General features: G+C 42.9%; 1 protein-coding gene across 2 annotated transcripts in view; it reads left to right on the top strand.

The window, feature by feature from the left end:
* LOC144771631 (lysosomal proton-coupled steroid conjugate and bile acid symporter SLC46A3-like) overlaps positions 1–25,579 on the top strand; it is a 260,791-nt gene that overhangs the window by 142,425 nt on the left and 92,787 nt on the right. For both annotated transcript variants that reach the window (XM_078655997.1, XM_078655998.1), the window contains exon 2: positions 8,383–8,642. In XM_078655997.1, the coding sequence (XP_078512123.1) occupies positions 8,451–8,642 (192 nt within the window). In that variant the 5' untranslated portion in view covers positions 8,383–8,450. The remainder of the gene's footprint in view (positions 1–8,382; positions 8,643–25,579) is intronic.

The following is a 25,579-nucleotide window of genomic DNA, read 5'->3' as shown; positions in this document are numbered from 1 at the left end:
GAAAAACCCCACTAAACCACCAGGGAGACCGATTGTGTCAGCCAATGGATCCTTATTTGAACCCCTAGCGAACTTCATTGACTTCTACCTAAACCCCTATGTAAGACAAATAAAATCTTACATAAAAGGCACCAGGGATTTTTTATGCATCTTGAGGGATTTAACCTGGCAACCTAACTTCCTAATGATCACTATGGACGTGATCGCACTCTACACTAACATTGACAACGAATTGGGCCTGAATGCTTGCAGATACTATCTAAAGAACGCAACATCCACTACAGAGACCACAACGAGATGTTGATGGAAATGATCCACAATATACTCACCAACAATATATTCATGTTTGGAGAATTGATGTATCGACAAAGGAATGGTGCCGCAATGGGCTTTTCCTTCAGCCCAAGCTATGCTTGCATAGCTATGGGCTGGTGGGAGGAGACAATAGCATGGAACCAAAAATACCAGGAATTCACCCAACACATTGTAACATGGAAAAGGTTTATAGACGACCTATTTATAGTGTGGAATGGGAGTGAAGAAGAGTTTCAAGAATACTTTAAAATACTGAATACCATCACCCCATGTCTAAAATTCACTTACACCATAAATCAAGCAAAGGCAACTTTCTTGGACACGGAAGTATATATCAATAACAACAACATTGAAACAACACTTCACCGAAAAGACACAGCTACTAATGCGACCCTGGATGCAACCAGCTTTCACCAACAATCTCTAATCTCCAGCATAACCTACGGAGAATTTCTCCGGCTAAGAAGAATTTGCAGTAAAGAAACAGATTGGAAAAAACAAAGCATGAACACTATCAAACGTTTCCAAAAGAGAAAATACAACCAAAAAGTTGTACAAAGATGTTGGGAAAGAGCAAATCAAACACCAAGATCAGATTGCATGGAAAAGAAAAAAGCCCAAGTATCAACAGCGGAAGAACGAATCAGACTAATTCTGAGTCACAGTCAGGAATCCAAAAAGATAAATCAAATCCTAAGAAAAAATTGGAAAATCTTACAATTGGATCCAGTCATTGGCAAAAAAATGGGCAATCACCCAGTAATTACCTATAGAAGGGCAAAGAACCTACAAGACCAACTAGTCCACAGCCATTTAAAAAAAACAACAAAGAAAAAATTGTGGTTAAAAACGAAAGGCTCCGTCAAATGTTATAATTGTAAAGCATGTGAAATTGCGAAACCAACTACAGAAACAACAATGCCAAATAAGAAAATGTGGCAAATTAGAGAATGTATAACATGCAACAGCCCATATACAGTGTACATGATTGAATGCCCCTGCAAATTAAGATACATTGGGAGCACCATCCGGGAACTTAAGAAACGCATTTTAGAACACATTCGTGGGACAGTACACAAAGACAGAAGTAACGCTGTTGAAAAACATATGGAGGCCCACCACAATGGAGACTGGAAAAAACTGCGATTTTGGGGATTAGAGACAATGTCCCTTTCAGACAGGGGAGGTCACAAAGAGAAACTTCTGCGGCAGAAAGAGTACAGGCATATCCTTAACTTCAGGACAATGACCCCTTATGGCCTGAACCAATCTGAAGAACTATACATACATCTATAACGATAAGAGGAGATTGCTAAAATCATGAACTTCCCATAGACAATCCCGTTTTGCACATAATGTTATGCATTTTTATTCCCATTTTGATTTCAACATTTCCCATCACTTACAACCCACACCTTTTTGTAACAACTGTGCACCTTACATTGGGAACAACCCCCAACATCCACCCACCCACTACAACGTGAAATATACAAAACACGATAGTCCTCACTGGGCCTGTCATGGGTTTGCCCACTGGAGGGCGACAATATACACATACAGATAACTAAACACCGAAACAGCGTACATACAATGAGGAGCGACTGACATCGTTTCCAAAGACTCCAAAGGATTGAAAATCTCGAAATAATGTTTAAGAAATTCATAAACATTGTACTTTGTTTTCATAATGTTACAATACTTAGTTATGACTACATTGCCCATAATTCTTACAAATGAGTGGGTGTGGCCAATAGAAATGACCTGCAGGTCAGGACACACCACTTGGGGGAGTGACCTTTTGTAAGAAACTTTATTATTCTTTATAAGTTGTGAGCACATTTGTCACAAACTAACCGTGATCAAGACCGCGGAGGCTGTCGAAACGCGTTGGTTTACTGCTTTGTCATAATACCCCAATGGATTAAAGAATAAATTAACAAGAACAGTTTCCTGTGTGGTTTGCGACCATTTGTTTTTGCGACTCCAGCTTTCTCTGCCAGAGGATTGTTGTTTGGATTAATAGCGGTTGGGCTCAACCGCAGGAGCAACGCGGCCACGACAGTAGCGCCTACCGGGAGAGGAAAGGGAGCCACATGGTTGAAATATATATATATATGTATATATATATATATATATATATATATATATATATATATATATATATATATATATATATATATATATATGTATATACATATATGACGAGGAACAGGTCACATTGTTTTCCTGCTCACAGCCTGGTAGTGAATCAACTCGACAAGGCTGGGATGTTTGCGGGGGCCAGAGGAAGCGTTTTTTAGACATTTTATCTTTCAGGACACTTTCAAACCGGACACCTGGCGCTTTGTCCTGCCGAGCATAACACCCTTATGAAGGTATTACTATCAAAATCACCGCGCCACATCGATCCCAGAGAGTTGACTTCTGGGAGTCGCAGTGCCTACAACATTGCCACAGATGGGCAGTCAGGTGAACAAGAACTCTTTGCCTTCCCACCAATGGGAGGGTGCAGGACATTACATCAGCGCGGATGGGGCAGCACCCTGAACAAACAGAGGCATTCGATGAAGGCTTGAATAAGCCGAAATGCATTATGCCAGTATGCTGTTTCATTAAAGGGGCTTCCGTGGCAATACCCCGTGTGGCCTCTTCCTTTCTACACAGGAGGGTTGTTTGGATGTTTTCACGCCGGCCAGTGGCGTGTTAAGAGGCCCTATCCTGCAAGTTGGCTGAGCGATGACTGGTGTCTGCAGCTGCAGTTTTTGGTGTTCCCGAGGTATCGGATTCTGCTCAGCCCGCCTTCACGAGTGAGACATGAGGGGCTGCGGTGAAATACAGCTCAGGATTGACGAGGAACAGGTCACATTGTTTTCCTGCCCACAGCCTGGTAGTGAATCAACTCGACAAGGCTGGGATGTTTGCGGGGGCCAGAGGAAGTGTTTTTTAGACATTTTATCTTTCAGGACACTTTCAAACCGGACACCTGGCGCTTTGTCCTGCCGAGCATAACACCCTTATGAAGGTATTACTATCAAAATCACCGCGCCACATCGATCCCAGAGAGGTGACTTCTGGGAGTTGCAGTGCCTACAACATTGCCACAGATGGGCAGTCAGGTGACCAAGAACTCTTTGCGCTCCCACCAATGGGAGGGTGCAGGACATTACATCAGCGCGGGTGGGGCAGCACCCTGAACAAACAGAGGCATCCGATGAAGGCTTGAATAAGCCGAAATGCATTATGCCAGTATGCTGTTTCATTAAAGGCGCTTCCGTGGCAATACCCGTGTGGCCTCTTCCTTTCTACACATGAGGGTTGTTTGGATATATATATATCTATATTTATATATTCTGTTTCTCACTTTCCACCAGCCGTCGCTCCCCTTCTCCTCGGGTGCCTCCTTAACGCACAGTGGGGTGCGTAAATATCCTTAAAACATGCAATCCTCACTCCTGGGACCGCTCAGCAATTAAGGGCACTCGCAGCACTTTTACGTAGTTTTAGTTGCCATATTTATTTCAGCACTACAGATATCGTCAACAAACGCGTTACCGCCTTCGTCAGTGTCAACCGATGAACATTTCATGAGTGTTTAAATAAAGTTACGAAGTGATGCTCAATCACGTGATTAAAATAAACATAAAAAACGGCAAAACAATTTTAATCACGTGATTGAGCATCACTTTGTAACTTTATTTAAACACTTATGAAATGTGAAACGGTTGACACTGACGAAGGCGGTAACGCCGAAACGCGTTTGTTGACGATATCTGTAGCACTGAAATAAATATGGCAACTAAAACTACGTAAACGTGCTGCGTGTGCCCTTAATTGTTGAGCGGTTCCAGGAGTGAGGATTGCATGTTTTAAGGACATATATATATATATATATATATATATATATATATATATACATACATATATATATATATACATACATATATATATATATATATATATATATATATATATATATATATATATATATATATATATATATCTCCACACACACTGCTTAACTTAAAAGCGGCTCCAAAGCGTCTCTTCAAGCAAGCAGGCACGGACCCATTTCTTGGTGCTGTATCACAAGTTTTATTTGTCGGCCATTGCGCGTTTCACCAACCACGGTGGCTTGATCACATGACAACGCTAAACAGTGGTCAGACCTATTATGAAGGTGCACCTTAACACCTGATTGCTGACGTGGTGTAAACATAAAGAAAAACATTTGATTCTGGCAGTAAAGCTAAATACAAGGAAAAAACAGACTTTCAAAGTGATATTTCTCCGGTCCTGAGTTAAATGGGCACAGTAAATACATTTTAGGGAAATTAAAAAAAAAACATCGCAATATTCCTGATGGTTTTCAAAAAGAAAGATAATTTCAAATATACTTTTCTTTCTCTTTTTCCCTCCAATATTATAAATATTGAACATAGAAAAATATGAATAAATATATATATATATATACACCTCTTCATATTTTTTCTATATATAAAAATACAAAATGTACTTTAAAACATGTAAAAAATCATTAGATTTATAAAAATGTTTTGTATGAGGTCCCATAATTCTATAGAGCGGGAGGTATCACAATGGGTTTGTCTTGAGATGTTGTCCCCTTTGCATCACCTACTGAGGAGAAATTATAAGTTATGGAAGGTACCCATATAAAATGAGCTTCTTATGTTTTGGTTGTAGGCGCACTGGCAGAGGGTGGGGAGTGGTGATAAAATGATGTGATATGTTAGATGCTCACCTTGTTTGCGAATAACAATAACATTTATTTACAAAAAAATGAGGTCCCATAATTCTATTAGATAAATGGCCTCAATGCCAAGTGTTCTTCTCAGATCCTTCAAGTCTGCTATTTGATAATTAGTTCTAAATGAACAAGATGCCCAAATCATTGCATAAATGCGAGTTATATTTCAAAGTGCCACAGTGAATCAAAAATACTAAGTGTTTAAAATTGGTCCACATTTATTGGAAAACACCCTAATAAAAAATTTACAAGTGTATAGTGTGCAAAAAAGTGCATAAGGTGAGAAATTAAAAAAAACAAAATGATCATTGGTTAAAGAGAAATCTTAGCAGCTTTTTCTCGTGGAACTGGATATTTACAATGATATTTATATGTTTAATTTCTATGTATTTAAAACTGAGGTAACCTCACGAAAAATGAAGGTGAAATCAGAGATGGATTAGCGAGGCAGGCCAAACTGGTGATGAAAACAAGGGTTGCAGATATAGAGTTACAGTCAAGTGTATAAGTCTTCTGTGTTATTTAAACCTCCAGGAGTCTTGCTATTAAAATTGAGGATATAGCGGGTCTCCAACTTCCGTAAAGAATTGTCCCTGTCGCCACCTTTCTTGGTTTTGGAATAGCATCTATGACATAATATGTGAGGTCTTTAAGATTATTATTGTGTACCTCACGAAAGTGTCTGGCGACTGGATATGTTGGGTCCTGATTACTGATTGCCCGGATGTGTTGCAGAATTCTTTTACTGGCGGGTATTTTGGTGCTGCCTACATATGTTAAAGGGCAGGTAATTCCAAAATATAGTCTGCATATTCGGTTTTGCAGTGAAGAGGTTTATTGATTTTTATCTCCTTTTCACTAAATGCAGTACAATAGCTAGTCTTGTTAATGCCATGTTGGCAAGCTTTGCAAGATCTGCATTTGGTAAATCCGTTGGGAGCCATCAACCAGGTAGTAGATGATGACGTTTCAGGGCTGCTAGACACCAGAGCATTGTGCATAGAAGGTGCTCTTCTAAAGGTGATGCTAGGTTTAATAGGCATCTCGGCACCTATTATTGGGTCATTTTTGACCAGGGCCCAGTTTTTTTTAAATATTTTAGAAATGTTCTTTTCTTGTGCACTGTAAGGAATTATTAATCTCACTGATTCAGTCCCGGCAGCCTCAGTCAGAACCTTGTTTTGAGTGTTTTTCGGACTAAGGAGATCATCCCTATCTAATTCCTGAGTTTTGTTTATGGCACTCTGGATGGTTTTGAGGGGATATCCTCTGGCCAAAAACCTATTTTTACATTGCGTTTGGGCTTCAGCTAGATCCGATGGATTACTGCAGATTCTTTTAATTCGTAGCATCTCCCCGTAGGGGATGCTATGCACCAAATGTCTCGGATGAAAGCTGGAAAAATGTAAAATGGAATTGCCCGCAGTCTCCTTTCTGTAAAGTTTGGTTTCCAATCTGCTTTCTGATTCGTAAACCTCTACATCTAAAAAGTTAATTTTTAGAGCTGCTTATAGTTGAGGTGAAATGTAAATTGACATTATTTATATTGATGGTTTCAACAAAGTTCAATGCCTGTTCAATGGTCCCATACCACACCAAAAATAAGTCATCAATATACCTAAAATATAGTTGTATATGGTCATCAGACATCTTTTTGTGCATGCCTTTGAGGACCAGCTCCTCCCACCAGCCCATAAACAAACAGGCATAGCTGGGGGAGAAGCTGGCCCCCATTTCGACACCCCGCATTTGTTGGTAAAACATTTGATTAAATAGAAACATATTGTTGTTAAGACAAAAGTTAATCATGTCTAACAGCAAAATATCATGCTTGGGGCAAACAGTCTTATTCTTGGTTAAAAAATATATATATGATAAGGACACTGGAAGGGTTAACTCCTTTTTCTTCTGGTTGGTACCACCATACTGTTATTGTGAATCTCAGGTGAGTATCAGGTTGAAGTTTCAGTTGAGCTAGTGCCAAAACACCTCCAGGTATATGTGTGCTTTAGAAATAAATTTAACATAATATAACAACTGTTACCTAGTGAGAGCTGTTTGTTCCCCATGGAAAGAATGCAGGCACTACATTATGTAAATGTATTCTTGTCCTCCAAGGTAAATTCAGAGTTTCTCTGTAAATGTTTGTGTGCACTCTCGTCTTCTGTTCTCTGACTATCATTATATTCTTATTTCTGGTTAACAAAACTGTGTAAAAAATGAAATAAATAAAGATAACTTTTTAATTTCTGATGCTCATCTGTTCAATGACCCCTTCCATAAATATGACAATACTCTAAGGAGTTCAGAAAACTGCTTGTGTCTCTCAGGGTTGATGTGTGTCCCTCACAGGTATTGTATAAATATGGAGGTTCAGCTTGTTTACCAACTGCTTGATCATGTCACACATGTATCAGGTGTATATGTTTATATAGCACCAACAAATGTAATTTTCAGCTCTCTTTTTGTAAGGCATCTGTGTTCTTTTTTTGCTCACTTACCTCAATATAAGTGTTTGATCACATATTTATTAATGTTGTCTTTTAGTTTAAAGCACCGTGTAGCATTTTAGTTGCTTCAGAGGGCTGATGAGTATGATGTGTCCTCTCTTCACAGTGTTCTCTGTGTTTCCCAATTCTATCAACGTTGGTGGCATGCAGGGTAAAAGAAGTAAAAATGTATTGGTTGCTTTGAGATCAACCATTCTTCAATGTTCTTTAAACTCCTATTGGTGTAGGGTTCTTTGCTTGCTTAAAAGCTGTGGGTGTCACTAAGCACTTTTCAATCAACTTGAGCACTGTTTGTTTGGATTGCTACTCTAGTTCCGTAATGACTGGCAAGATCTCAGCAGGTCATCATGGCTTTTAAGGTGGATCTAGTTTTATTTTAATCAGATTTTGGTTTACATCAACTTCCTCTTTTAGATTTTCCATGTGCTCATCCACTAATTTTCTCATGGTGGAGTATAGGTCTAGGGATGCCAGTCTATTCAAATGCCAGCTTAGTTATGAAAGAACTGTGGTGTGAGTCAGCATGATGTGGCTTAATAGTGATCTCTCCTTTGGTTGCTAATTTCTAAGTATGATTGGTGACATAACTTGGTGTGGTAACAGTTGAATATTTATCCCTTACAATCAAGGATTTGTTTCTGTAAAGTGGAGTCCATATTCACCCGAGGTTATCCCCTCATACTTTGCAAAAGTTCATCATTCTCAATGTACAAAAACAGGATTTTGGCCCACAACTTTGACATTGCATTATTCTTACTAACCTTATCAACACATCTTCATCTTTTTTTGCAGATGGAGCTCCCTCCGACCAGCGCTTTGCTAATTCCATTGTAAAAGCTGATGTTGAATGAAGTGCAGAAATGAAGACGTTTGTCCTCATAGAGCCTGCGGTGGCGCTCTACTGCTTTGCCTCTTTCCTAACCTTCCCACTTTTGCAGCAGTATGTCTATCAACGGCTATGGCAAGACAGCACCAACTCCAATTTTAGCGGGAATCTCACTTCCAATGAATGTGAGACAAACACATCCAGCCCTTTGTATATAGACCAAAAGGTAAGAAGTATATTAGATGTCATTGCCGGATCTATAGACATTACATTTTCAAGCTTTGAAAACTCATAAAAATATCACAAGACCAGAACTTAAATAATCTACACAACCTAATTATAATGCTCTTGAGCCATAACCTGGTTTAAAATGATTTGATCTTGGGCACATATTTTAATTCACTGAGCTGCCATTATTTTCATTATCACATATGAGAGTACCTTCAAATATGTGAGTTCAGCATGTCTGCTAGTCAAAAAACAGTTTTACTTCATTTAATAGACTAAATCTAGCCACATGTAGGATACACATGACCGCTGACTTGCCTCTTAGTTCATTAACCACATCGTCATCAAGACAAGGGCAGGAATATTTCTCAAATCATGTTTAAAAACTATCACTTTTAATAAATACATACCTGAATCATGAGGTGGTAGCACACTTGTTTGCAATCAGCATATTTTCTATAAAAATGGCCACGAAATTTCCCACTGTTGTGGTTTTACTGATAAAACTATAAAGTGTACAATATTTTGAAGTCGAGTTTCTGCAAATATCTTTCATTCGCACATCACCAAGTACAGTGTTCTGATTTGTTTTGCTCCTACCTAAATCTTTGTTTGCATCACATTTTAGAATTACAAAAAAAAATTCTTGGTCCTGATATATTTTGAAATGCTTGTACTATTCATGTACATGCAGTTTAAATGTTGTGTGTTACAAAGAAATTACATCTTAAGCCTTTTGCTTCACAATGATTGTCAGACAGCTCACGGGACAAACATGTCTAACTGTAATAAGAGAAAGAAATGTAAACAATATGTTACAGGATAATACAAGCAACAATTAGTAAAAAGACAAACTGACATTTAACCTCTGTCCTTGAGCAGACAGCAAATGTGTCAAGATGAAAACAAGATTTAAAGGTGTCTTTATTGCTCAATCACTATCTGAATGAATAGAACTCCTGAAAATAGCTTGACCTGATAAGTTCTGACTCATCATAGCAAGTGGGTGAGCAGATTTTTTGCGACCTGATTTAGACGCATAAATGCACCTTTATTCTCTCTTTCATCAGGTGTTACTGTAGAGTCCTTAATTTCCAGCTAGTCTTTAAAGTTCAGTTCTGTGTTATGTTATGACATAAAGAATTTTGAACAGCCTATTTTTATTTATAGACTCCTGGGGCTATGACTGATTGTAAACATAACACAGACTGAAATCCAGGGCTGGACTGGCCGTAGAGGGCACCGTGCATTTCCCTGGTGGGCCACCAGAATGGGAGCTGGGTTCGGACCCCTGGGGTGCAGTTTTTGTTACCGGGGGCCGGTTTTGCAGCAGAGCTGCAATATCAGCCCCCTGTAACAAAAGCAGCTGCAGTGTTTTCCACATGCACCAAACCCCCCCAGTCATGCCCCACCCCAGCGTCGGGCCCAACTCAAGGCCAGGGCCAGTTTGTGTTCCCAGTCCGGCCCTGCTGAAGTGCCAAACACTGCAGCTGGAAAATGTGTGTACAAATCTGGTATTCACATACATTAAAATTGTTTGTCCTGTATGTTATTCCCCATTTGTGCCTCTCAACAAAAACTTGTGATGGCCAGTAGCTGGGGTGATGATACTGGTGGAAATCAGTAACACTGGGCCAAGTACTACCACATCTTGCTAGCGGCCATCTCAAAATGTGGACCCAATATGGAAAAACACATACTGACCACTTCAGACAACTGGCCTTGCTAGCTCAGTATGGATTCGCATATCAAGCCCTGGTTTTGTTGTTGATGCTATTGCTCTCACAAACCTAGAGGTAAACATTAGTCAGTGTGTGAAGACCTGGCTCTTTTCTCAACTTTAATCCCTTCTCTGTTCCCTACTTTGTCTTGCTTCAGCGCTGGGACGCCTCATTGCCGGGGCAGCCATGCGCTTTACAAGTATTCTAATCTAATCTAATCTAGTCTATGTTGTCCATTCCCTGCTGTTGGTTAATCACCATGCCCACTACTTTCACATTGGATTCAACAGTCAATCATTTAACAGCATGTAGAGGAAATACAGTCTAATTTAAAATCGGGTGGTTAAAAATAATCCACCATGTTATGGAGAAACTTCTAAATCTGGAAGAGAAGCCACTTATGGAATCTTGTATACCACTGTTTTTTGCAAAACTGGGACTTCCTCCAAATTTAGAGGATTTAAATCCCGACATTTTATATGGTCAAAAGTGATCTGTTTTGCTATCTGTCACTATCAGTCATGTCATACTCTCCCAAACATTGTACAATTTAGTGGGTAGAAGCAAATGGGAGCAAGCATATCACAAAAGAGAAAAAAAGAAACTGTCTATTTTTTTTCAGTCATCCTCATTTAACTGTTATGTGACATCATACCACCGTACATATAACCTTCAATGACCTGAACAAGACACTAATCTCTGGATTCTGTATGGCTCACTATATCCATGCAGCAGTAGAATTGTTCAATAGTATCGTTTGAACATTTTTACTTGTAGATACAGGCAGAGACAGGAGGACATCCTCTACATTAACAGTGAATTTTGGTTACAGACCGTTAAATAGTCAAATTGGGCATGGAGAATGGAGGCTAGCTATATACTATATACTCAGCTTTAGGAAGACTGGCAGTTTGTTCCAGATGTAGTATTTGTTCACAAAGAAACAGAGGAAAAAAAAACTCCTATTGTTTTGTACACAAATATATATATATACACACACATATGTATATATGTGTGAGTGTGTACACAAATAAACATTTTGTACACAAATATATATATGTATATTTGTACAAAACAATAGGACAGAGTAATCCATGGCATTGTGCAACAGGAGGTGGGCTGCCTAAGGACGCTGCACTGCTCGGCACGGCCCTGTTAATCTGCTGCTAATTTGGCTTCTTCACCACAACACCCGGGGTGAGGACTTCAGCCCCCAGGGTGCACCAGGCAATCTCCAGCTGCCGCGAGTGAGAGGGAGGCGTGGCCATTGCGCTTAAAGTCCTGCCTCTGCAGCTCGGGAGTTCTTTCTTTCTTGCTGCCACTGCTACTGCGGACAGACAGAGTAATCCTTGGCATTGTGCAACAGGAGGTGGGCTGCCTAAGGACGCTGCGCTGCTCGGCCTGGTTGTGTTAATCTGCTGCTAATTCGGGCTTCTTCATCACAACACCCAGGGTGAGGACTTCAGCCCCCAGTGTGCACCAGGCAATCTACAGCTGCCGCGAGTGAGGGGGAGGCGTGGCCATCGCGCTTAAAGCGCTGCCTCTGCATCCGCGGCGTGGGACGCGGGCGGGACGAAGCATGGACGAAGCCCGGACCAAGGGCGGGCCCGTCTGAGCTCGTCCGAGACCGTCCGAGACTGGACTGGGCAACCCCCCCTAAAATTTAAACTGCAAGTAAACACCAGTAGTGTTATTTATTGTTGTGTTTGCTCTATATGTTGAACTCGATTCAGCATGAATAGGTGGAAGGTGGGTTCTGGGGTCGTGGACACTATAGATGCGTTTCTCTCTAGGGCAGAATCTGCCCTGATTCATGAAATACAGCTTACTGAACACAGATTATCGCTGGAGCCACTGCAATCCCTGGTTAGTCTTGTGTCTGCGACCCCCCTGAGAGTACTGTTGGTATCAGTGCTGCTCCATTGAGTAGCCCGACTACTTCGCTTCCACTGTTACCAGTGAATCCAAAAACTACTGACACGGGCAATGTACCATCAGCCCCAGCCCCCAGTATTCCAACTGTGAATACAAGAAGTCAAAAAACGAGACAGCCCCAATGCGGGTACCACCCTCATAAAAAAGGAAACTACGCCCCCCCCCCCAAGCCCACACCACAGGCATCTAAACCTGGCAGACGGAAGGTGGGTGATAATGGGTGTGAAGACAGTACTAAAGATAGCACAGCCTCCAAAAATCCATGTTTGACACTCAATACCGCTGCAGTAACAGACCTAACCACCAGCATTCAGAGGAAGGTTTCCTCACCCAGATAAGCAATACATTTGCGACCCTGATCAATCCACTGTTGGATAAATTGACTCAGAGAGAGGGTGGGCTGACAAAAATAGAGCAGACAATATCTAGTGTTAGGACAACCAACACCAACGAGGGACAGGGGGTAGGATTGGCCACTCTGATTGAGAACCGAGTATGCACTATGGATTGTACTGACACCATGCCATGCCCTGCCCCAACCACAGTGCTAACCAGGATTAATCAACCCCCGATTAATACCATCAGCGGCACCAATTCCTCTTGCCCTTCATCCATTGGGGATAAGTGTTCCAGGGTGCTGCAAAGTAGGAGTACGAGCATAACCCCACGAAATCACAATACATTGCACCTGCCTCCGGATGCAACACCATACACAGTGGTTTTTGCCAATTTTCCAGTCACCCATCACACGGCACATGAATACTGGTCTTCCTTGAGGAATAGGGCACTACACTTTTTGACAGCTAGGACCGGTATCAAGCATCAGCTTTTTTCCAATTTTAAAATGGTACGTAGGACACCGTGGATTGGTAGTTCACACAAATCTGTACCAGGGGACTGTGTGGTGTTAAGTTTTGGGTCCCCAGGGCTGGTTCAACACATTCTGGACAGGGCTGGTAATCTTCAAATTAAGGAGAGGGATATTAATATCTTTCCCCTGGGCTTCTTTTACCAACCATCCACAAATAGTAGGGGAACAAATCGGGGATTGGTGCGACAAGCCCGCGAAATACCGAGCTATCCAATCCCTACATTCAACCACTATGGGGAGTTAAGCTTGCTTGAAGACATAGACTGACTTGGACTTAGTATCGAACCATCAATCCAAGGTGAAAATAATCTTATGGCCATCCAAAAGAATGGGACTGCATCTTACCATTCTTCAACCAAAATACCAACTCCAAATGGGAACCACAGACACATAGAGGCGGGACATTTGGGCGCTATTTCAGGCAGGTTAGGAAATGGAGTAGATGGGGTGAATCTGAGCAGTGTAGTAGAAGAGGACCGCTCCGCCTCCCTGTCCTGCAGTGGGCCCCTTGTAGGGGTTTTTGAGCCCAATTATGAAAATATTCAAGGGGTTGTGGATTACCCTGCCACCTCCAACCCCCCTGATGTATCTAGAACAACAATTCCAGGATATGGTAAATCCAATCTTTCACTGGTAAGCAGAAATATTGCCGGTCTCTCCACCAACACCCACTCATCCAAATGGACAACATTCATTGATAAACACGATATTTGGGCTTTCCAAGAAACCTGGGCGCTCGATCAAATTTGTCATCCAGGCTTCCCAAATTTCTTTAAGCCTGCACAGAAGGGACAAAGGGGTAGACCTAAAGTGGGACTAGTTATCTGGGTTAAACAGAATGCCGGATACACAGTGGAGGACATTAAGGTAAATAGTGGGGACCTCTTGGCAATAAGACTGCGGATGGGAAAGGTTTTGAACATACTGGTCATTAATGTATATGCAAGAGGGACTCCTGGAGGTAAAGAATCGAGTACAGTCACGATACTGGATGGGGGTTTGGATACGTACAGGGGACGCAGTAGCCTGATTATTGTCGGGGATTTTAACTGCTCCTTCGAGTGCCTAGACTGTGAAGATGGTAATCTTAGTTGCGAGGAGGATGCTCATTGGGACATCCCACCCCTTGACCGTCCACCTATTAAAAAATGGACTGAACAGGTACTTCAGCTGAAAGGGCTGTGTTTGGAATGGGGCATAAGGGCAGTGAACGGGAGGTCTAGGTCCGACAGGCGGTGTATACATACCTTTACTAATGGTTTGAGAAGCAGTAGGATAGATTATATCTTCCTAAGCTTGGAACTATGGTTGTCTTTACAGGATATTGTAGTTTATGATTGGCCTGAAAGCGACCATACCCCCTTAGTATTGACTCTGCAGGTCCCAGGCCTACCCAACTATGATTGCCGTTAAAAAGTAAATGTCGTAGCAGAAGTGGAGTCCTCCAATGATTCCAGGAGAGTTAAATGGGTCAGTGTAGCAGCCAATGAAGGGCAATTAAGACAGATGGAGGCACTGGTTGAGTGTTCCCTTGTAACTACCCAAAATTGTGACATTCAAGAGGACATAAATTCAGTTATTTTGCAGGTCCATAATGAATTGTTTCTAAAACTTAAACCTTTTTTTGTAAAGAAAAAAAAATGGAAAGGAGGTTAAGTCCAAAGGCAACCCCTTGGTACAACAAATTATGTAGAGAGGCTTACAGGAGATTAGCAAGAGCAATTAGATTAAGGAACAGGGAAGATATTAGACTGGGAAGGGCTGGCTACAAGCAAGTTTTACTATGAGCTAAACCGGATTGAGACAAACTACATTGGCATAACCTGCTCAGTGCAAGCCAGGAAAAAAACATGGCTAATTTTTGGTATCTGGTTAAATGGGGTAATGGTCAATCAAAACCACTCCCCATTAACCATGTTGCACCCGAAACGTGGACCTCTCATTTTGTGGCCCAGTTTGCTGCCAGTAGTGATTCCATAGCCCAATTTCCCAAGCCCAATCCCGCTCCCCGCCCTGCATTTCCGCACACAAGAGGTTCAAAAAGCCCTCAAGCAAATTCCAAAAGGTAGGGCACCTGGACTAGACTGCATCCCAGCAGACCTGTTCATGTACAATAGTGACAAGTGGGTGAGTTATATGCAAAAATTGCCAATTCTATGGCAAGTGGAGCCCCCACCCCGGAGACGTGGTCAGGAGCAGAGATCATCCCGATCTTTTAGAAAGGGGATCGATCGGAACCTGGCAACTATAGGCCTATAAGCCTTATTGATTGTATTCAAAAGATCTTTGCCAGGCTGGTCGTAAGCAGAATCCAGACATGGATGGATGAAACAGGGATACTATCTTCAATGCAGGCTGGGTTCTGGCCCCATACAGGCACTATTGACCAGTTTCTTAGGTTTGCGATCATCTATTGGAGGGTGGTAATTCTAGGGGGCGACCTGTTATTTGCAGTCTTTATTGATTTAAAATCAGCCTTCGATTTGATGCCCGAGACAAAATGTGGAGCATCTTTCATTATATGGGGATGCTGTCTGAATTGTTGACCGTTTTAATTACTCTGCATAATTCAAACTTTGCCCAGGTACGCTGGGGGATAAATGGGGAAGTCACGGACACGTTTCCTATTGCTAAGGGGGTACGTCAGGGGTGTGTGCTTGACCCGACCCTGTTTTTGTTTTATATTAACAGGGTCGTGGAATACTTTTCAAACCACCCAACAGATACTCCATCTTTAGCTGGCCAGAAAATACCATTGCTAATGTTCGCGGATGACACCTTAATACTATCCAAGACCCAGAAAGGGCTGCAGTCAGCCCTCACTAGGTTTGAGGAGTTTTGCCGCAATCATGACCTCAAGGTCAATGTAGAGAAGACTACGTTTATGCTTCTCCATAACCGAAAGGCCACTAAAGGGAGGGTTTTTATGAACCAAGTACAGCTAGAGCAAACTGATGTTTTTACATATTTAGGAGTTACCCTTGAAAGTAAATTAAAATGGAAACCCCAGATCAACAAGATGGCTCTTAAACATGCTCAATTGGCAGGCGTACTTGAGAAGGAGCAAAGACTGTCCCATTCAAAACCAGTGGCTCCTGTGCTGAAGATATACAATTCTAAAATCAGTCCCTCAGTACTATACGGGGCAGAACTATGGGGCTTTTCAGATTTAACACCCCTGATTGTAGCCCAGAACAAGTTTGTGAGAACCTTACTTTCCCTCCCTCCATCGACCCCCCGTGTTGTCTCTCTATCTTGATTTTGGTTGTAATGAGCTAGAGGACATTGCTCGTTTTAGACCTGTGGCACTATGGAGAAGATTATGGGCTACTCCTGAGCTGTCTCTGTAAGCCCAGGCACTTTTTGAAACCAGGCGGGCTGACACCTCCTGTAAGATCTCCTGGTTTAGAAGGATTAAGATCACCTTGAGCGACATGAGGATGAGTGGTTTATGGGAACATCCTGAAGGCTATCATCTCCCTCCAAAGAAAGAGTTCAAGTTAGCCTACTGGAATATGGTTAGGATGAAACATTTTTCATCCACCATGAGTCCTACCCTGACGAGGGATATCCTGGAGAGGAAACACGAGTACCAATATGAACCCTATTGGGATTACATTACGGTACCTCTCGACAGGAAATTGTATCATCAATATAGAGTAGGATCACTTCCACTTAATACTTTCACCTGCAAATGGAATCTATAGCACATGCTTTGGTTCGCCTGTCCAGCCTACAAAGCCCCTCGAAATAGATGATTCAAACCAATCTGTCTAAACCTTGGTACCAGGGAGGACACAGAGGCATTAAGGATTCTAAAGACAGACACAAGTGAGCCAATAATAATTGCCCTAGTGAAATTCTTCGGCTGGATGTGGGCCATTCGTAACAAAATTCGCAAGGCTCGGACTGTAGCTAACATGTAAACGGTTTATTCTCCCACAAACAGGCCACTGTAGTAACATCAGAATTTATGTCAGTTCTCAGAATGATATCACAAATGTTTTTATGTAATAGATTTTATAATTCTGCACCCTTTTTTAAAACTGAAAATTGATTGTATAGCAGGATGGATTGACATATGATTTTATGCGATTTATTGTTACTGGTTTTATCAATCTTAAAGTATTTGTAAGATCAAGCTGCTACAAATTTTAGTTATAGTGGAAATTAACTACAATATGAATTGATTGATGTACTGTTGTCTTTAATGATTTGATAATCGAAATAAAGACGAAAATAAACGTAAACGTAAACGTATATATATATATATATATATATATATATATATATATATATATATCGATTATATAGATATATATACATATATATATATATATATTACGCCAGTAGGTAGTTATAGTTAGGACCTCGTTTCTATTAAAAAAGCGGGGTTTTTTTGCAAATATCTTTGGCGCCGTTTGACGAATGTTCACAAACTTTTCCAAACTAATGACCAGCTCAGGTCAGCTCCTGTCTTGAAAGCTTGGGGGGGTGATTCGTTAAGTGGGGGCCGAGAAAAAAGGTGGGTCTCAAAATGCATTTTCACCATGTTCATTTCCATAGGACTGCTGGTAGGGGGATGATGTCCTCTTGAGTCCTGAGGACCTCAGGACACAAGTGAACTTCATCCCCCAAGCAGCAGTGCATTTGCAGAGTGGTGTAAAAAGGGGGCATGGTCTCGGACCACTCTCAGCAATCCAGATGTGTGGGGGTTACTGGAGGTACATGGTGGGTTTGCTGGCCCCCAGGGACCCTCAGGAATGAAGGGGACTTAATATCCCAATTTAGAATGCACCAGGGGGCTTGTTTGCAGAGTGGTGGACAAAGGGGGTGTGGCCTGTGTCCACCTATCAGCAATGGGGCATACTGTAGGTATCAGGTAGGCTGGTTGGCCCCTAAGGACGCCCAGCTGCAAAGGGGGCTTTAATCCCAATCCAAGAGCACGCAAGGGAGTGTGTTTGCAGAGTAGGGGAGAAAGGGGGCGTGGCCTGCAATGACAATTTAGCAATCCTACTGTGCGGGACTTACTTACTGGAGGTAATAGGAGGGGTAGTTGGCCCCCAAAGTTGTACTTTGGGGCAACTACCTTTCCTATTACCTCCACTAAGTCCCACACAGTGGGATTGCTAAGAGGTCTTCAGAGGCCCCTCCCCCCCTTTCTCCACCACTCTGCAAACACCGCTCCTGGAACAGTACTGGTTGGGGGATGAAGTCCACTTTACACTCCTTAGGGACTTTGAGGGCCAAGAAGCCCTCCTGGTATCTCCTGTAAGTCCTACGCAGTGGAATTCCTGAGCACTGGTCGGAGTCCCAGCCCCCTTTCTGCACCACTTTGCAAACACGACTACCAGTTAAAGAAGCATTTGTAATGTAATAGGTCTCGCATTTGTGAATGTTAGAGCTATTGGCGTTATAAATGTAAAGTTTTTTACTAATGTTTTTTGGAGTGGAGTGGATGTACGTTTTGTGTAGTGGAATTATGTGGTATGTTGTGCGGTGAAATTATGTGGATAAAATGGATGTGGTATTTAGTGTATAGGAATTATGTGGAGTGGGATTATGTGTTTCGGAGAGTAATTATGTGGTATTGTAGTCTGTGTTGTAGAGTAGTAACCTCAGGTTTAGTCTTTCTCGTTTCCATAGAAGCTAAAGTATAAACTCAATGAGACGCAAAAAAAGAAGGAACCACTGAGGAACACTTCTGGACCCAGCCGGAGGTATGAGCAGGGCCACAGGAATTATGTGACTGTTCGGCTGCACCAATTTTCACATAATTAATAATTTTCTGCATTTGTCAAACATTCCATCATCTGCTGCCTAATCTGCAGATTTGAACAAAATACGCCTTGTTTCTACCTTAAATAGCTCAAATGTTCCCAAAATCCAGCATCCCATGTTACAGCATGGTGGAAAACCCTTGGCAAAGCTGGAATGGTCACGTGTTACTTATTACTAAATGTGGGCGTTAAATTAGTACTAATGGTGCACAAACCTCTCTTCTTCCTTTGCCTCTCTTGACTCTTTCTATATTTCTCTTGCTTCTTTCTGCACCTCCTTGCCTCTTTCAGCACATCTGTTGCTTTTTTCTGCAGATATCTAGCCTCTTTCTGCCCTCCTCTGCACCTCTCTTGCCTCTTTCTGCATCTCACTTGCCTATTTCTGTACCTCATTTGCCTCTTTGCACTTCTCGTGCTTCTTTCTATGCCTCTCTTACCTCTTTCTTCTCCTCTCTTGCCTCTTTGTGCATTTCTCTTGACTGTTTCTGTACTTCCCTTGCCTCTTTCTGTACCTCTCTTGCTTCTTTCTGCACCTCACTTGCCTGTTTCTGTACCTCACTCTCTTCCTACTGCAATCTTGCCTCTTTCTGCACTTCCCTTACCTCTTTCTACACTTCTCCAGCCTCTTTCTGTACCTCTCTTACCTCTTTCTGCAGCTCAAGTGCCTCTTTCTCCACCTCTCTCGCCTCTTTCTGTACCTAACTTGCCTATTTCTGAACCTCACTTGCCTTTCTGCACTTCTCTTGCTTCTTTCTATGCCTCTCTTGCCTCTTTCTGCTCTTCTCTTGCCTCTTTGTGCATTTCGCTTGCCTGTTTCTACACTTCCCTTGCCTCTTTCTTTACCTCTCTTGCTTCTTTCTGCATCTCACTTGCCTGTTTCTGCCCCTCACTCTCTTCCTTCTGCACCTCTCTTGCCTCTTTCTTTACTTCTCCTGCCTCTTTCTGCACTTCTCCAGCCTCTTTCTATACCTCTCTTGCCTCTTTCTACACCTCACTTGCCACTTTCTGCTCTTCTCTTGCCTCTTTCTGAACCTCACTCTCTTCTTTCTGCACCTCTCTTGCCTCTTTCTGCATCTCACTTGCTTCTTTCTGCATCTTTCTTGCCTCTTTCTGCACCTCAGTTGCCTCTTTCTGCAACTCTGTTGCTTCTTTATGTACTTCTCTTGCCTCTTTCTGCACCCCACTTGCCTCTTTCTGTATCCCTCTTGTCTCATTGTGCACCTCTCCTACCTCTTTCTGCACTCCTCTTGCCTCTTTATGTACTGCTCTTACTTCTTTCTGCACATCTTTTGCAAATTTCTATATCCCTCTTGCCTCTTTCTGTACCCCTGTTCCCCTTATTATGCACCTTTCCTGCCTGGCTCTGCGCCTCTCTTGCCTCTTTCTGCAGCTCTGGTGCTTCTTTCTGCACTTCTCTTGCCTCTTTCTGTACCTCTCCTGCCTCTTTCAGCACTTCTGTTGCTTCTCTCAGCACTTCTCTTGCCTCTTTCTGCACCTTTCTTGCCTCTTTCTGTACCTCTCTTACCTCATTCTGCAGCTCAAGTATCTCTTTCTAAACATCTCTTGCCTCTTTTTACACATATCTTGCCTCTTTTTATACCTCTCTTGCCTCTTTCTGCCCCTCACTTCCCACTTTCTGCTCTTCTCTTGCCTCTTTCTGAACCTAACTCTCTTCTTTCTGCACCTCTCTTGCCTCTTTGTGCACCTCACTTGCTTCTTTCTGCATCTCTTTTGCCTCTTTCTGCACCTCTATTGCCTCTTTCTGCAACTCTGTTGCTTCTTTATGCACCTCACTTGCCTGTTTCTGCACCTCACTCTCTTCCTTCTGCAATCTTGCCTCTTTCTGCACTTCCCTTACCTCTTTCTGCACTTCTCCAGCATCTTTCTATACCTCTCTTGCCTCTTTCTAAACCTCCCTTGCCACTTTCTGCTCTTCTATTGCCTCTTTCTGAACCTCACTCTCTTCTTTCTGCACGTCTCTTGTCTCTTTCTGAATCTCACTTGCTTCTTTCTGCATCTTTCTTGCCTCTTTCTGCACTTCAGTTGCCTCTTTCTGCAACTCTGTTGCTTCTTTATGTACTTCTCTTGCCTCTTTCTGTACCTCTCCTGCCTCTTTCAGCACTTCTGTTGCTTCTCTCAGCACTTCTCTTGCCTCTTTCTGCACCTTTCTTGCCTCTTTCTGTACCTCTCTTACCTCATTCTGCAGCTCAATTATCTCTTTCTAAACATCTCTTGCCTCTTTTTACACATATCTTGCCTCTTTTTATACCTCTCTTGCCTCTTTCTGCCCCTCACTTCCCACTTTCTGCTCTTTTCTTGCCTCTTTCTGAACCTCACTCTCTTCTTTCTGCACCTCTCTTGCCTCTTTGTGCACCTCACTTGCTTCTTTCTGCATCTCTTTTGCCTCTTTCTGCACCTCTATTGCCTCTTTCTGCAACTCTGTTGCTTCTTTATGCACCTCACTTGCCTGTTTCTGCACCTCACTCTCTTCCTTCTGCAATCTTGCCTCTTTCTGCACGTCCCTTACCTCTTTCTGCACTTCTCCAGCCTCTTTCTATACCTCTCTTGCCTCTTTCTATACCTCCCTTGCCACTTTCTGCTCTTCTCTTGCCTCTTTCTGAACCTCACTCTCTTCTTTATGTACCTCTCTTGTCTCTTTCTGAATCTCACTTGCTTCTTTCTGCATCTTTCTTGCCTCTTTCTGTACTTCAGTTGCCTCTTTCTGCAACTCTGTTGCTTCTTTATGTACTTCTCTTGCCTCTTTCTGCACCCCACTTGCCTCTTTCTGTATCCCTTTTGCCTCATTGTGCACCTCTCCTCCCTCTTTCTGCACCCCTCTTGCCTCTTTCTGTACTGCTCTTGCTTCTTTCTGCACATCTTTTGCAATTTTCTGTATCCCTCTCACCTATTTCCGCACCCCTGTTCCCTCTTTCTGCACCTTTCCTGCCTGGCTCTGCACCTCTCTAGCCTCTTTCTGCAGCTCTGGTGCTTCTTTCTGCACTTCTCTTGCCTCTTTCTGTACCTCTCCTGCCTCTTTCAGCACCTCTGTTGCTTCTTTCTGCAGCTCAAGTATCTCTTTCTAAACATCTCTTGCCTCTTTTTACACTTATCTTGCCTCTTTTTATACCTCTCTTGCCTCTTTCTACCCCTCACTTCCCACTTTCTGCTCTTCTCCTGCCTCTTTCTGAACCTCACTCTCTTCTTTCTGCACCTCTCTTGCCTCTTTCTGAATCTCACTTGCTTCTTTCTGCATCTTTCTTGCCTCTTTCTGCACTTCAGTTGCCTCTTTCTGCAACTCTGTTGCTTCTTTATGTACTTCTCTTGCCTCTTTCTGCACCCCACTTGCCTCTTTCTGTATCCCGCTTGCCTCATTGTGCACCTCTCCTACCTCTTTCTGCACCCCTCTTGCCTCTTTCTGTACTGCTCTTGCTCCTTTCTGCACATATTTTGCAAATTTCTGTATCCCTCTTGCCTCTTTCCGCACCCCTGTTCCCTCTTTCTGTACCTTTCCTGCCTGGCTCTGTACCTCTCTTGCCTCTTTCTGCAGCTCTGGTGGCTCTTTCTGCACTTCTCTTGCCTCTTTCTGTACCTCTCCTGCCTCTTTCAGCACCTCTGTTGCTTCTCTCAGCACTTCTCTTGCCTCTTTCTGCACCTTTATTGCCTTTTTCTGTACCTCTCTTGCCTCTTTCTGCAGCTCAAGTATATCTTTCTAAACATCTCTTGCCTCTTTTTACACTTATCTTGCCTCTTTTTATACCTCTCTTGCCTCTTTCTACACCTCACTTGCCACTTTCTGCTCTTCTCTTGCCTCTTTCTGAACCTCACTCTCTTCTTTCTGCACCTCTCTTGCCTCTTTCTGCATCTCACTTGCTTCTTTCTGCATCTCTTTTGCCTCTTTCTGCACCTCTTTTGCCTCTTTCTGCAACTCTGCTGCTTCTTTATGCACTTCTCTTGCCTCTTTCTGTACCCCTCTTGCCTCTTTCAGCACCTCTGTTGCTTCTCGCTACACTTCTCTTGCTTCCTTCTGTATCCCTCTTGCCTCTCTGTGCACTTCTCCTTCCTCTTTCTGCACCTCTCTTGCCCTTTTCTGCAGTTCTCTTGCCTCTTTCTGCACTTCTTTTGATTTTTTCTGCGCTTCCCTTGCCTCTTTCAGCACCCCTCCTGCCTCTTTCTGCACCTCTGTTGGTCTTTCTGCACTGTTCTTCCATCTTTCTGCACCTCTTTTGAAAATTGTTGTACCCCTCTTGCCTCTTTCTGCACCCCTGTTCCCTCTTTCTGCACCTTTCCTGCCTGTTTATGCACCTCTCTTGCCTCTTTCTGTAAATCTGTTGTTTTTTCTGCACTTCTCTTGCTCTTTGGGCACCCTTCATGCCATTTTTAGCTCCTCTGTTGCTTCTTTTTGCACTTCTCTTACTTCTTTCTGTACCCCTCCTGCCTCTTTCTGTACCCCTCTTGCCTCTGTGTGTACCTCTCATACCTCTTTCTGTACCCCTGTTGGTTCTTTCTGCATTGCTCGTGCTTCTTTATACACCTCTTTTGCAAATTTCTGTATCCCTCTTTTCTCTCTCCGCCCCTTTCCTGCCTGTTTCTACACCTCTCTTGCCTCTTTTTGTACCTCTGTTGCTTCTTTCTGCACTGCCCTTGCCTCTTTGTGCACCCCTCTTGTCTCTTTCAGCACCTCTGTTGCTTCTTTTTGCACTTCTCTTGCTTCTTTTTGCACCCCTCTTGCCTCTTGCTGTATCCCTCTTTCCTCTTTGTGCACCTCTCCTTCCCATTTCTCCATCTCTCTTGCTTTTTCTGCAGTTCTCTTGCCTCTTTTTGCACCTCTTTTGCTTCTTTCTGTACATCTCTTGCCTCTAGGACAGTATATTGACTGGGGGGAAACAACTATGTCAGTAAAAAACATAGCGAATTGGTGAAGTTGTGCCGCATCAACCTCTATGCAAGCTTGGGGCTGTTACGTGGAGTTACGCCAAAACCCGCTTGAACGTGTCAGAAAGGCAGGTAACATGCCTGGCATAGAACAGGACTTGCTGATCATGGGACTATTTACAATTGCTGAGTAAGATTCACAATATACCACAGAGGAAGTATCAGATCGGGTCTGTGACTCGCCACAGACCCGGTCTGATACTGATACAGGCAGCAGAAAGCGTCCATGCTGGAGTCCTACTGAAAATGAACCATAGTGCATGGTAGAGCACATTCCCCGAGGGGTTTCGAGGCTCTGAATAGGTGCCTGGAAGCAAATATATTATACACTCACACACACACACGCACACCGGGTAACTTTGTGGTATAGAGGAGTATTGGTGGCATGATAATCTATGAGGCCAAATGCGGAATGGTTTGTAAATGTCACCAGAACCCCTGAAATAGTAATATAGAACCATCATATATATGGTGTCCTGGATACAATTTTTATATTACGTGCTTATTTTGCAGCAGTATTCTTGAAAAGGCTGTTTTCTTCAAATTGCAGATTGCAGTATACACTAACTAGAATGAGAAAGTTTAGGGTTTGTTAACCTTTCTTAAATTTGTCGAATCAACAGAGGCTCTACATCCAGCTCAGTCTGGCTTTAGGGCTACTTATAGCACCGAGACGGGCTTAGTTGAAATCTCGGAGGCCATTCGGGAGTGTCTTGACGAGGGCGGCAGAGCGGCTCTGATCTTATTGGACCTCTCTGCTGCCTTCGATACGGTGCCTCACTCCCTCCTACTCGCCAGACTAGCTGATATAGGTGTTACCGGCCCTGCACTTGATTGGCTAACTTCATTCTTAGATAACCGCACACAACAAATTTGGCTGCCTCCTTTTGCCTCCACCCCTAAATTACTTTCTACAGGTGTTCCCCAGGGGTCCATCCTAAGCCCTCTACTTTTTAATGTTTATCTTACCCCTTTGATTTACCTTGCTGAACAGTTGGGTGCAAAAATTATGGCATACGCCGACGACACGCAGCTTTTGTTTACCTGGCCCAGAGGTAATTTAGATACGTCGGTGGCCCAACACTGTTTGTCCTCGGTCTTCCAATGGTTAGCACGTGCCCAGCTCAAATGCAACGAAAGTAAATCTGAGATCTTGTTGTATGGCTCTTTTCCTGAGGACTTTAATGAGCGTCTCTGGCCTGCTGACCTACCCCCTCCAAAAGCCACATCTGGCCCAGTAAAAAACCTAGGAGTCTGGTTCAGTAAGAACCTTAAGTTTGAGGATCACATTAAGAAACTCACGGGGGTCTGTTTTGCTACCCTAAAAACTCTACGTAGGTTCTTCCCTCTCCTGCCGAAAGAAGCTAAAGAGACCGTTATTCGCGCCTTGATACTCTCTAGGTTGGATTACGCGAATGGTCTGTTTGGCGGACTACCAGCATACCTGATTTACCGCCTCCAGGTCATTCAGAACGCTGCTGCCAGGCTCCTATTCAATGTTCCTAGGCGTTCTAGTGCACACCCTTTGCTGCGTGCTCTCCATTGGCTTCCTGTTGCCCTCAGGATTCAGTTCAAAATCTTGGTGATGGCCTACCGAGCTATTCATCAAAATGGCCCTATCTACTTGTGGAAAAGGTTCCGCTTGTATGTCCCTAATCGCCCCCTGCGATCGGCCAACCTGTGCCAAATGTCCGTT

The sequence above is a fragment of the Lissotriton helveticus genome, chromosome 8, assembly GCF_964261635.1.
Source record: "Lissotriton helveticus chromosome 8, aLisHel1.1, whole genome shotgun sequence".
Taxonomy (NCBI): domain Eukaryota; kingdom Metazoa; phylum Chordata; class Amphibia; order Caudata; family Salamandridae; genus Lissotriton; species Lissotriton helveticus.
This window is presented reverse-complemented; position numbering and strand designations above follow the sequence as displayed.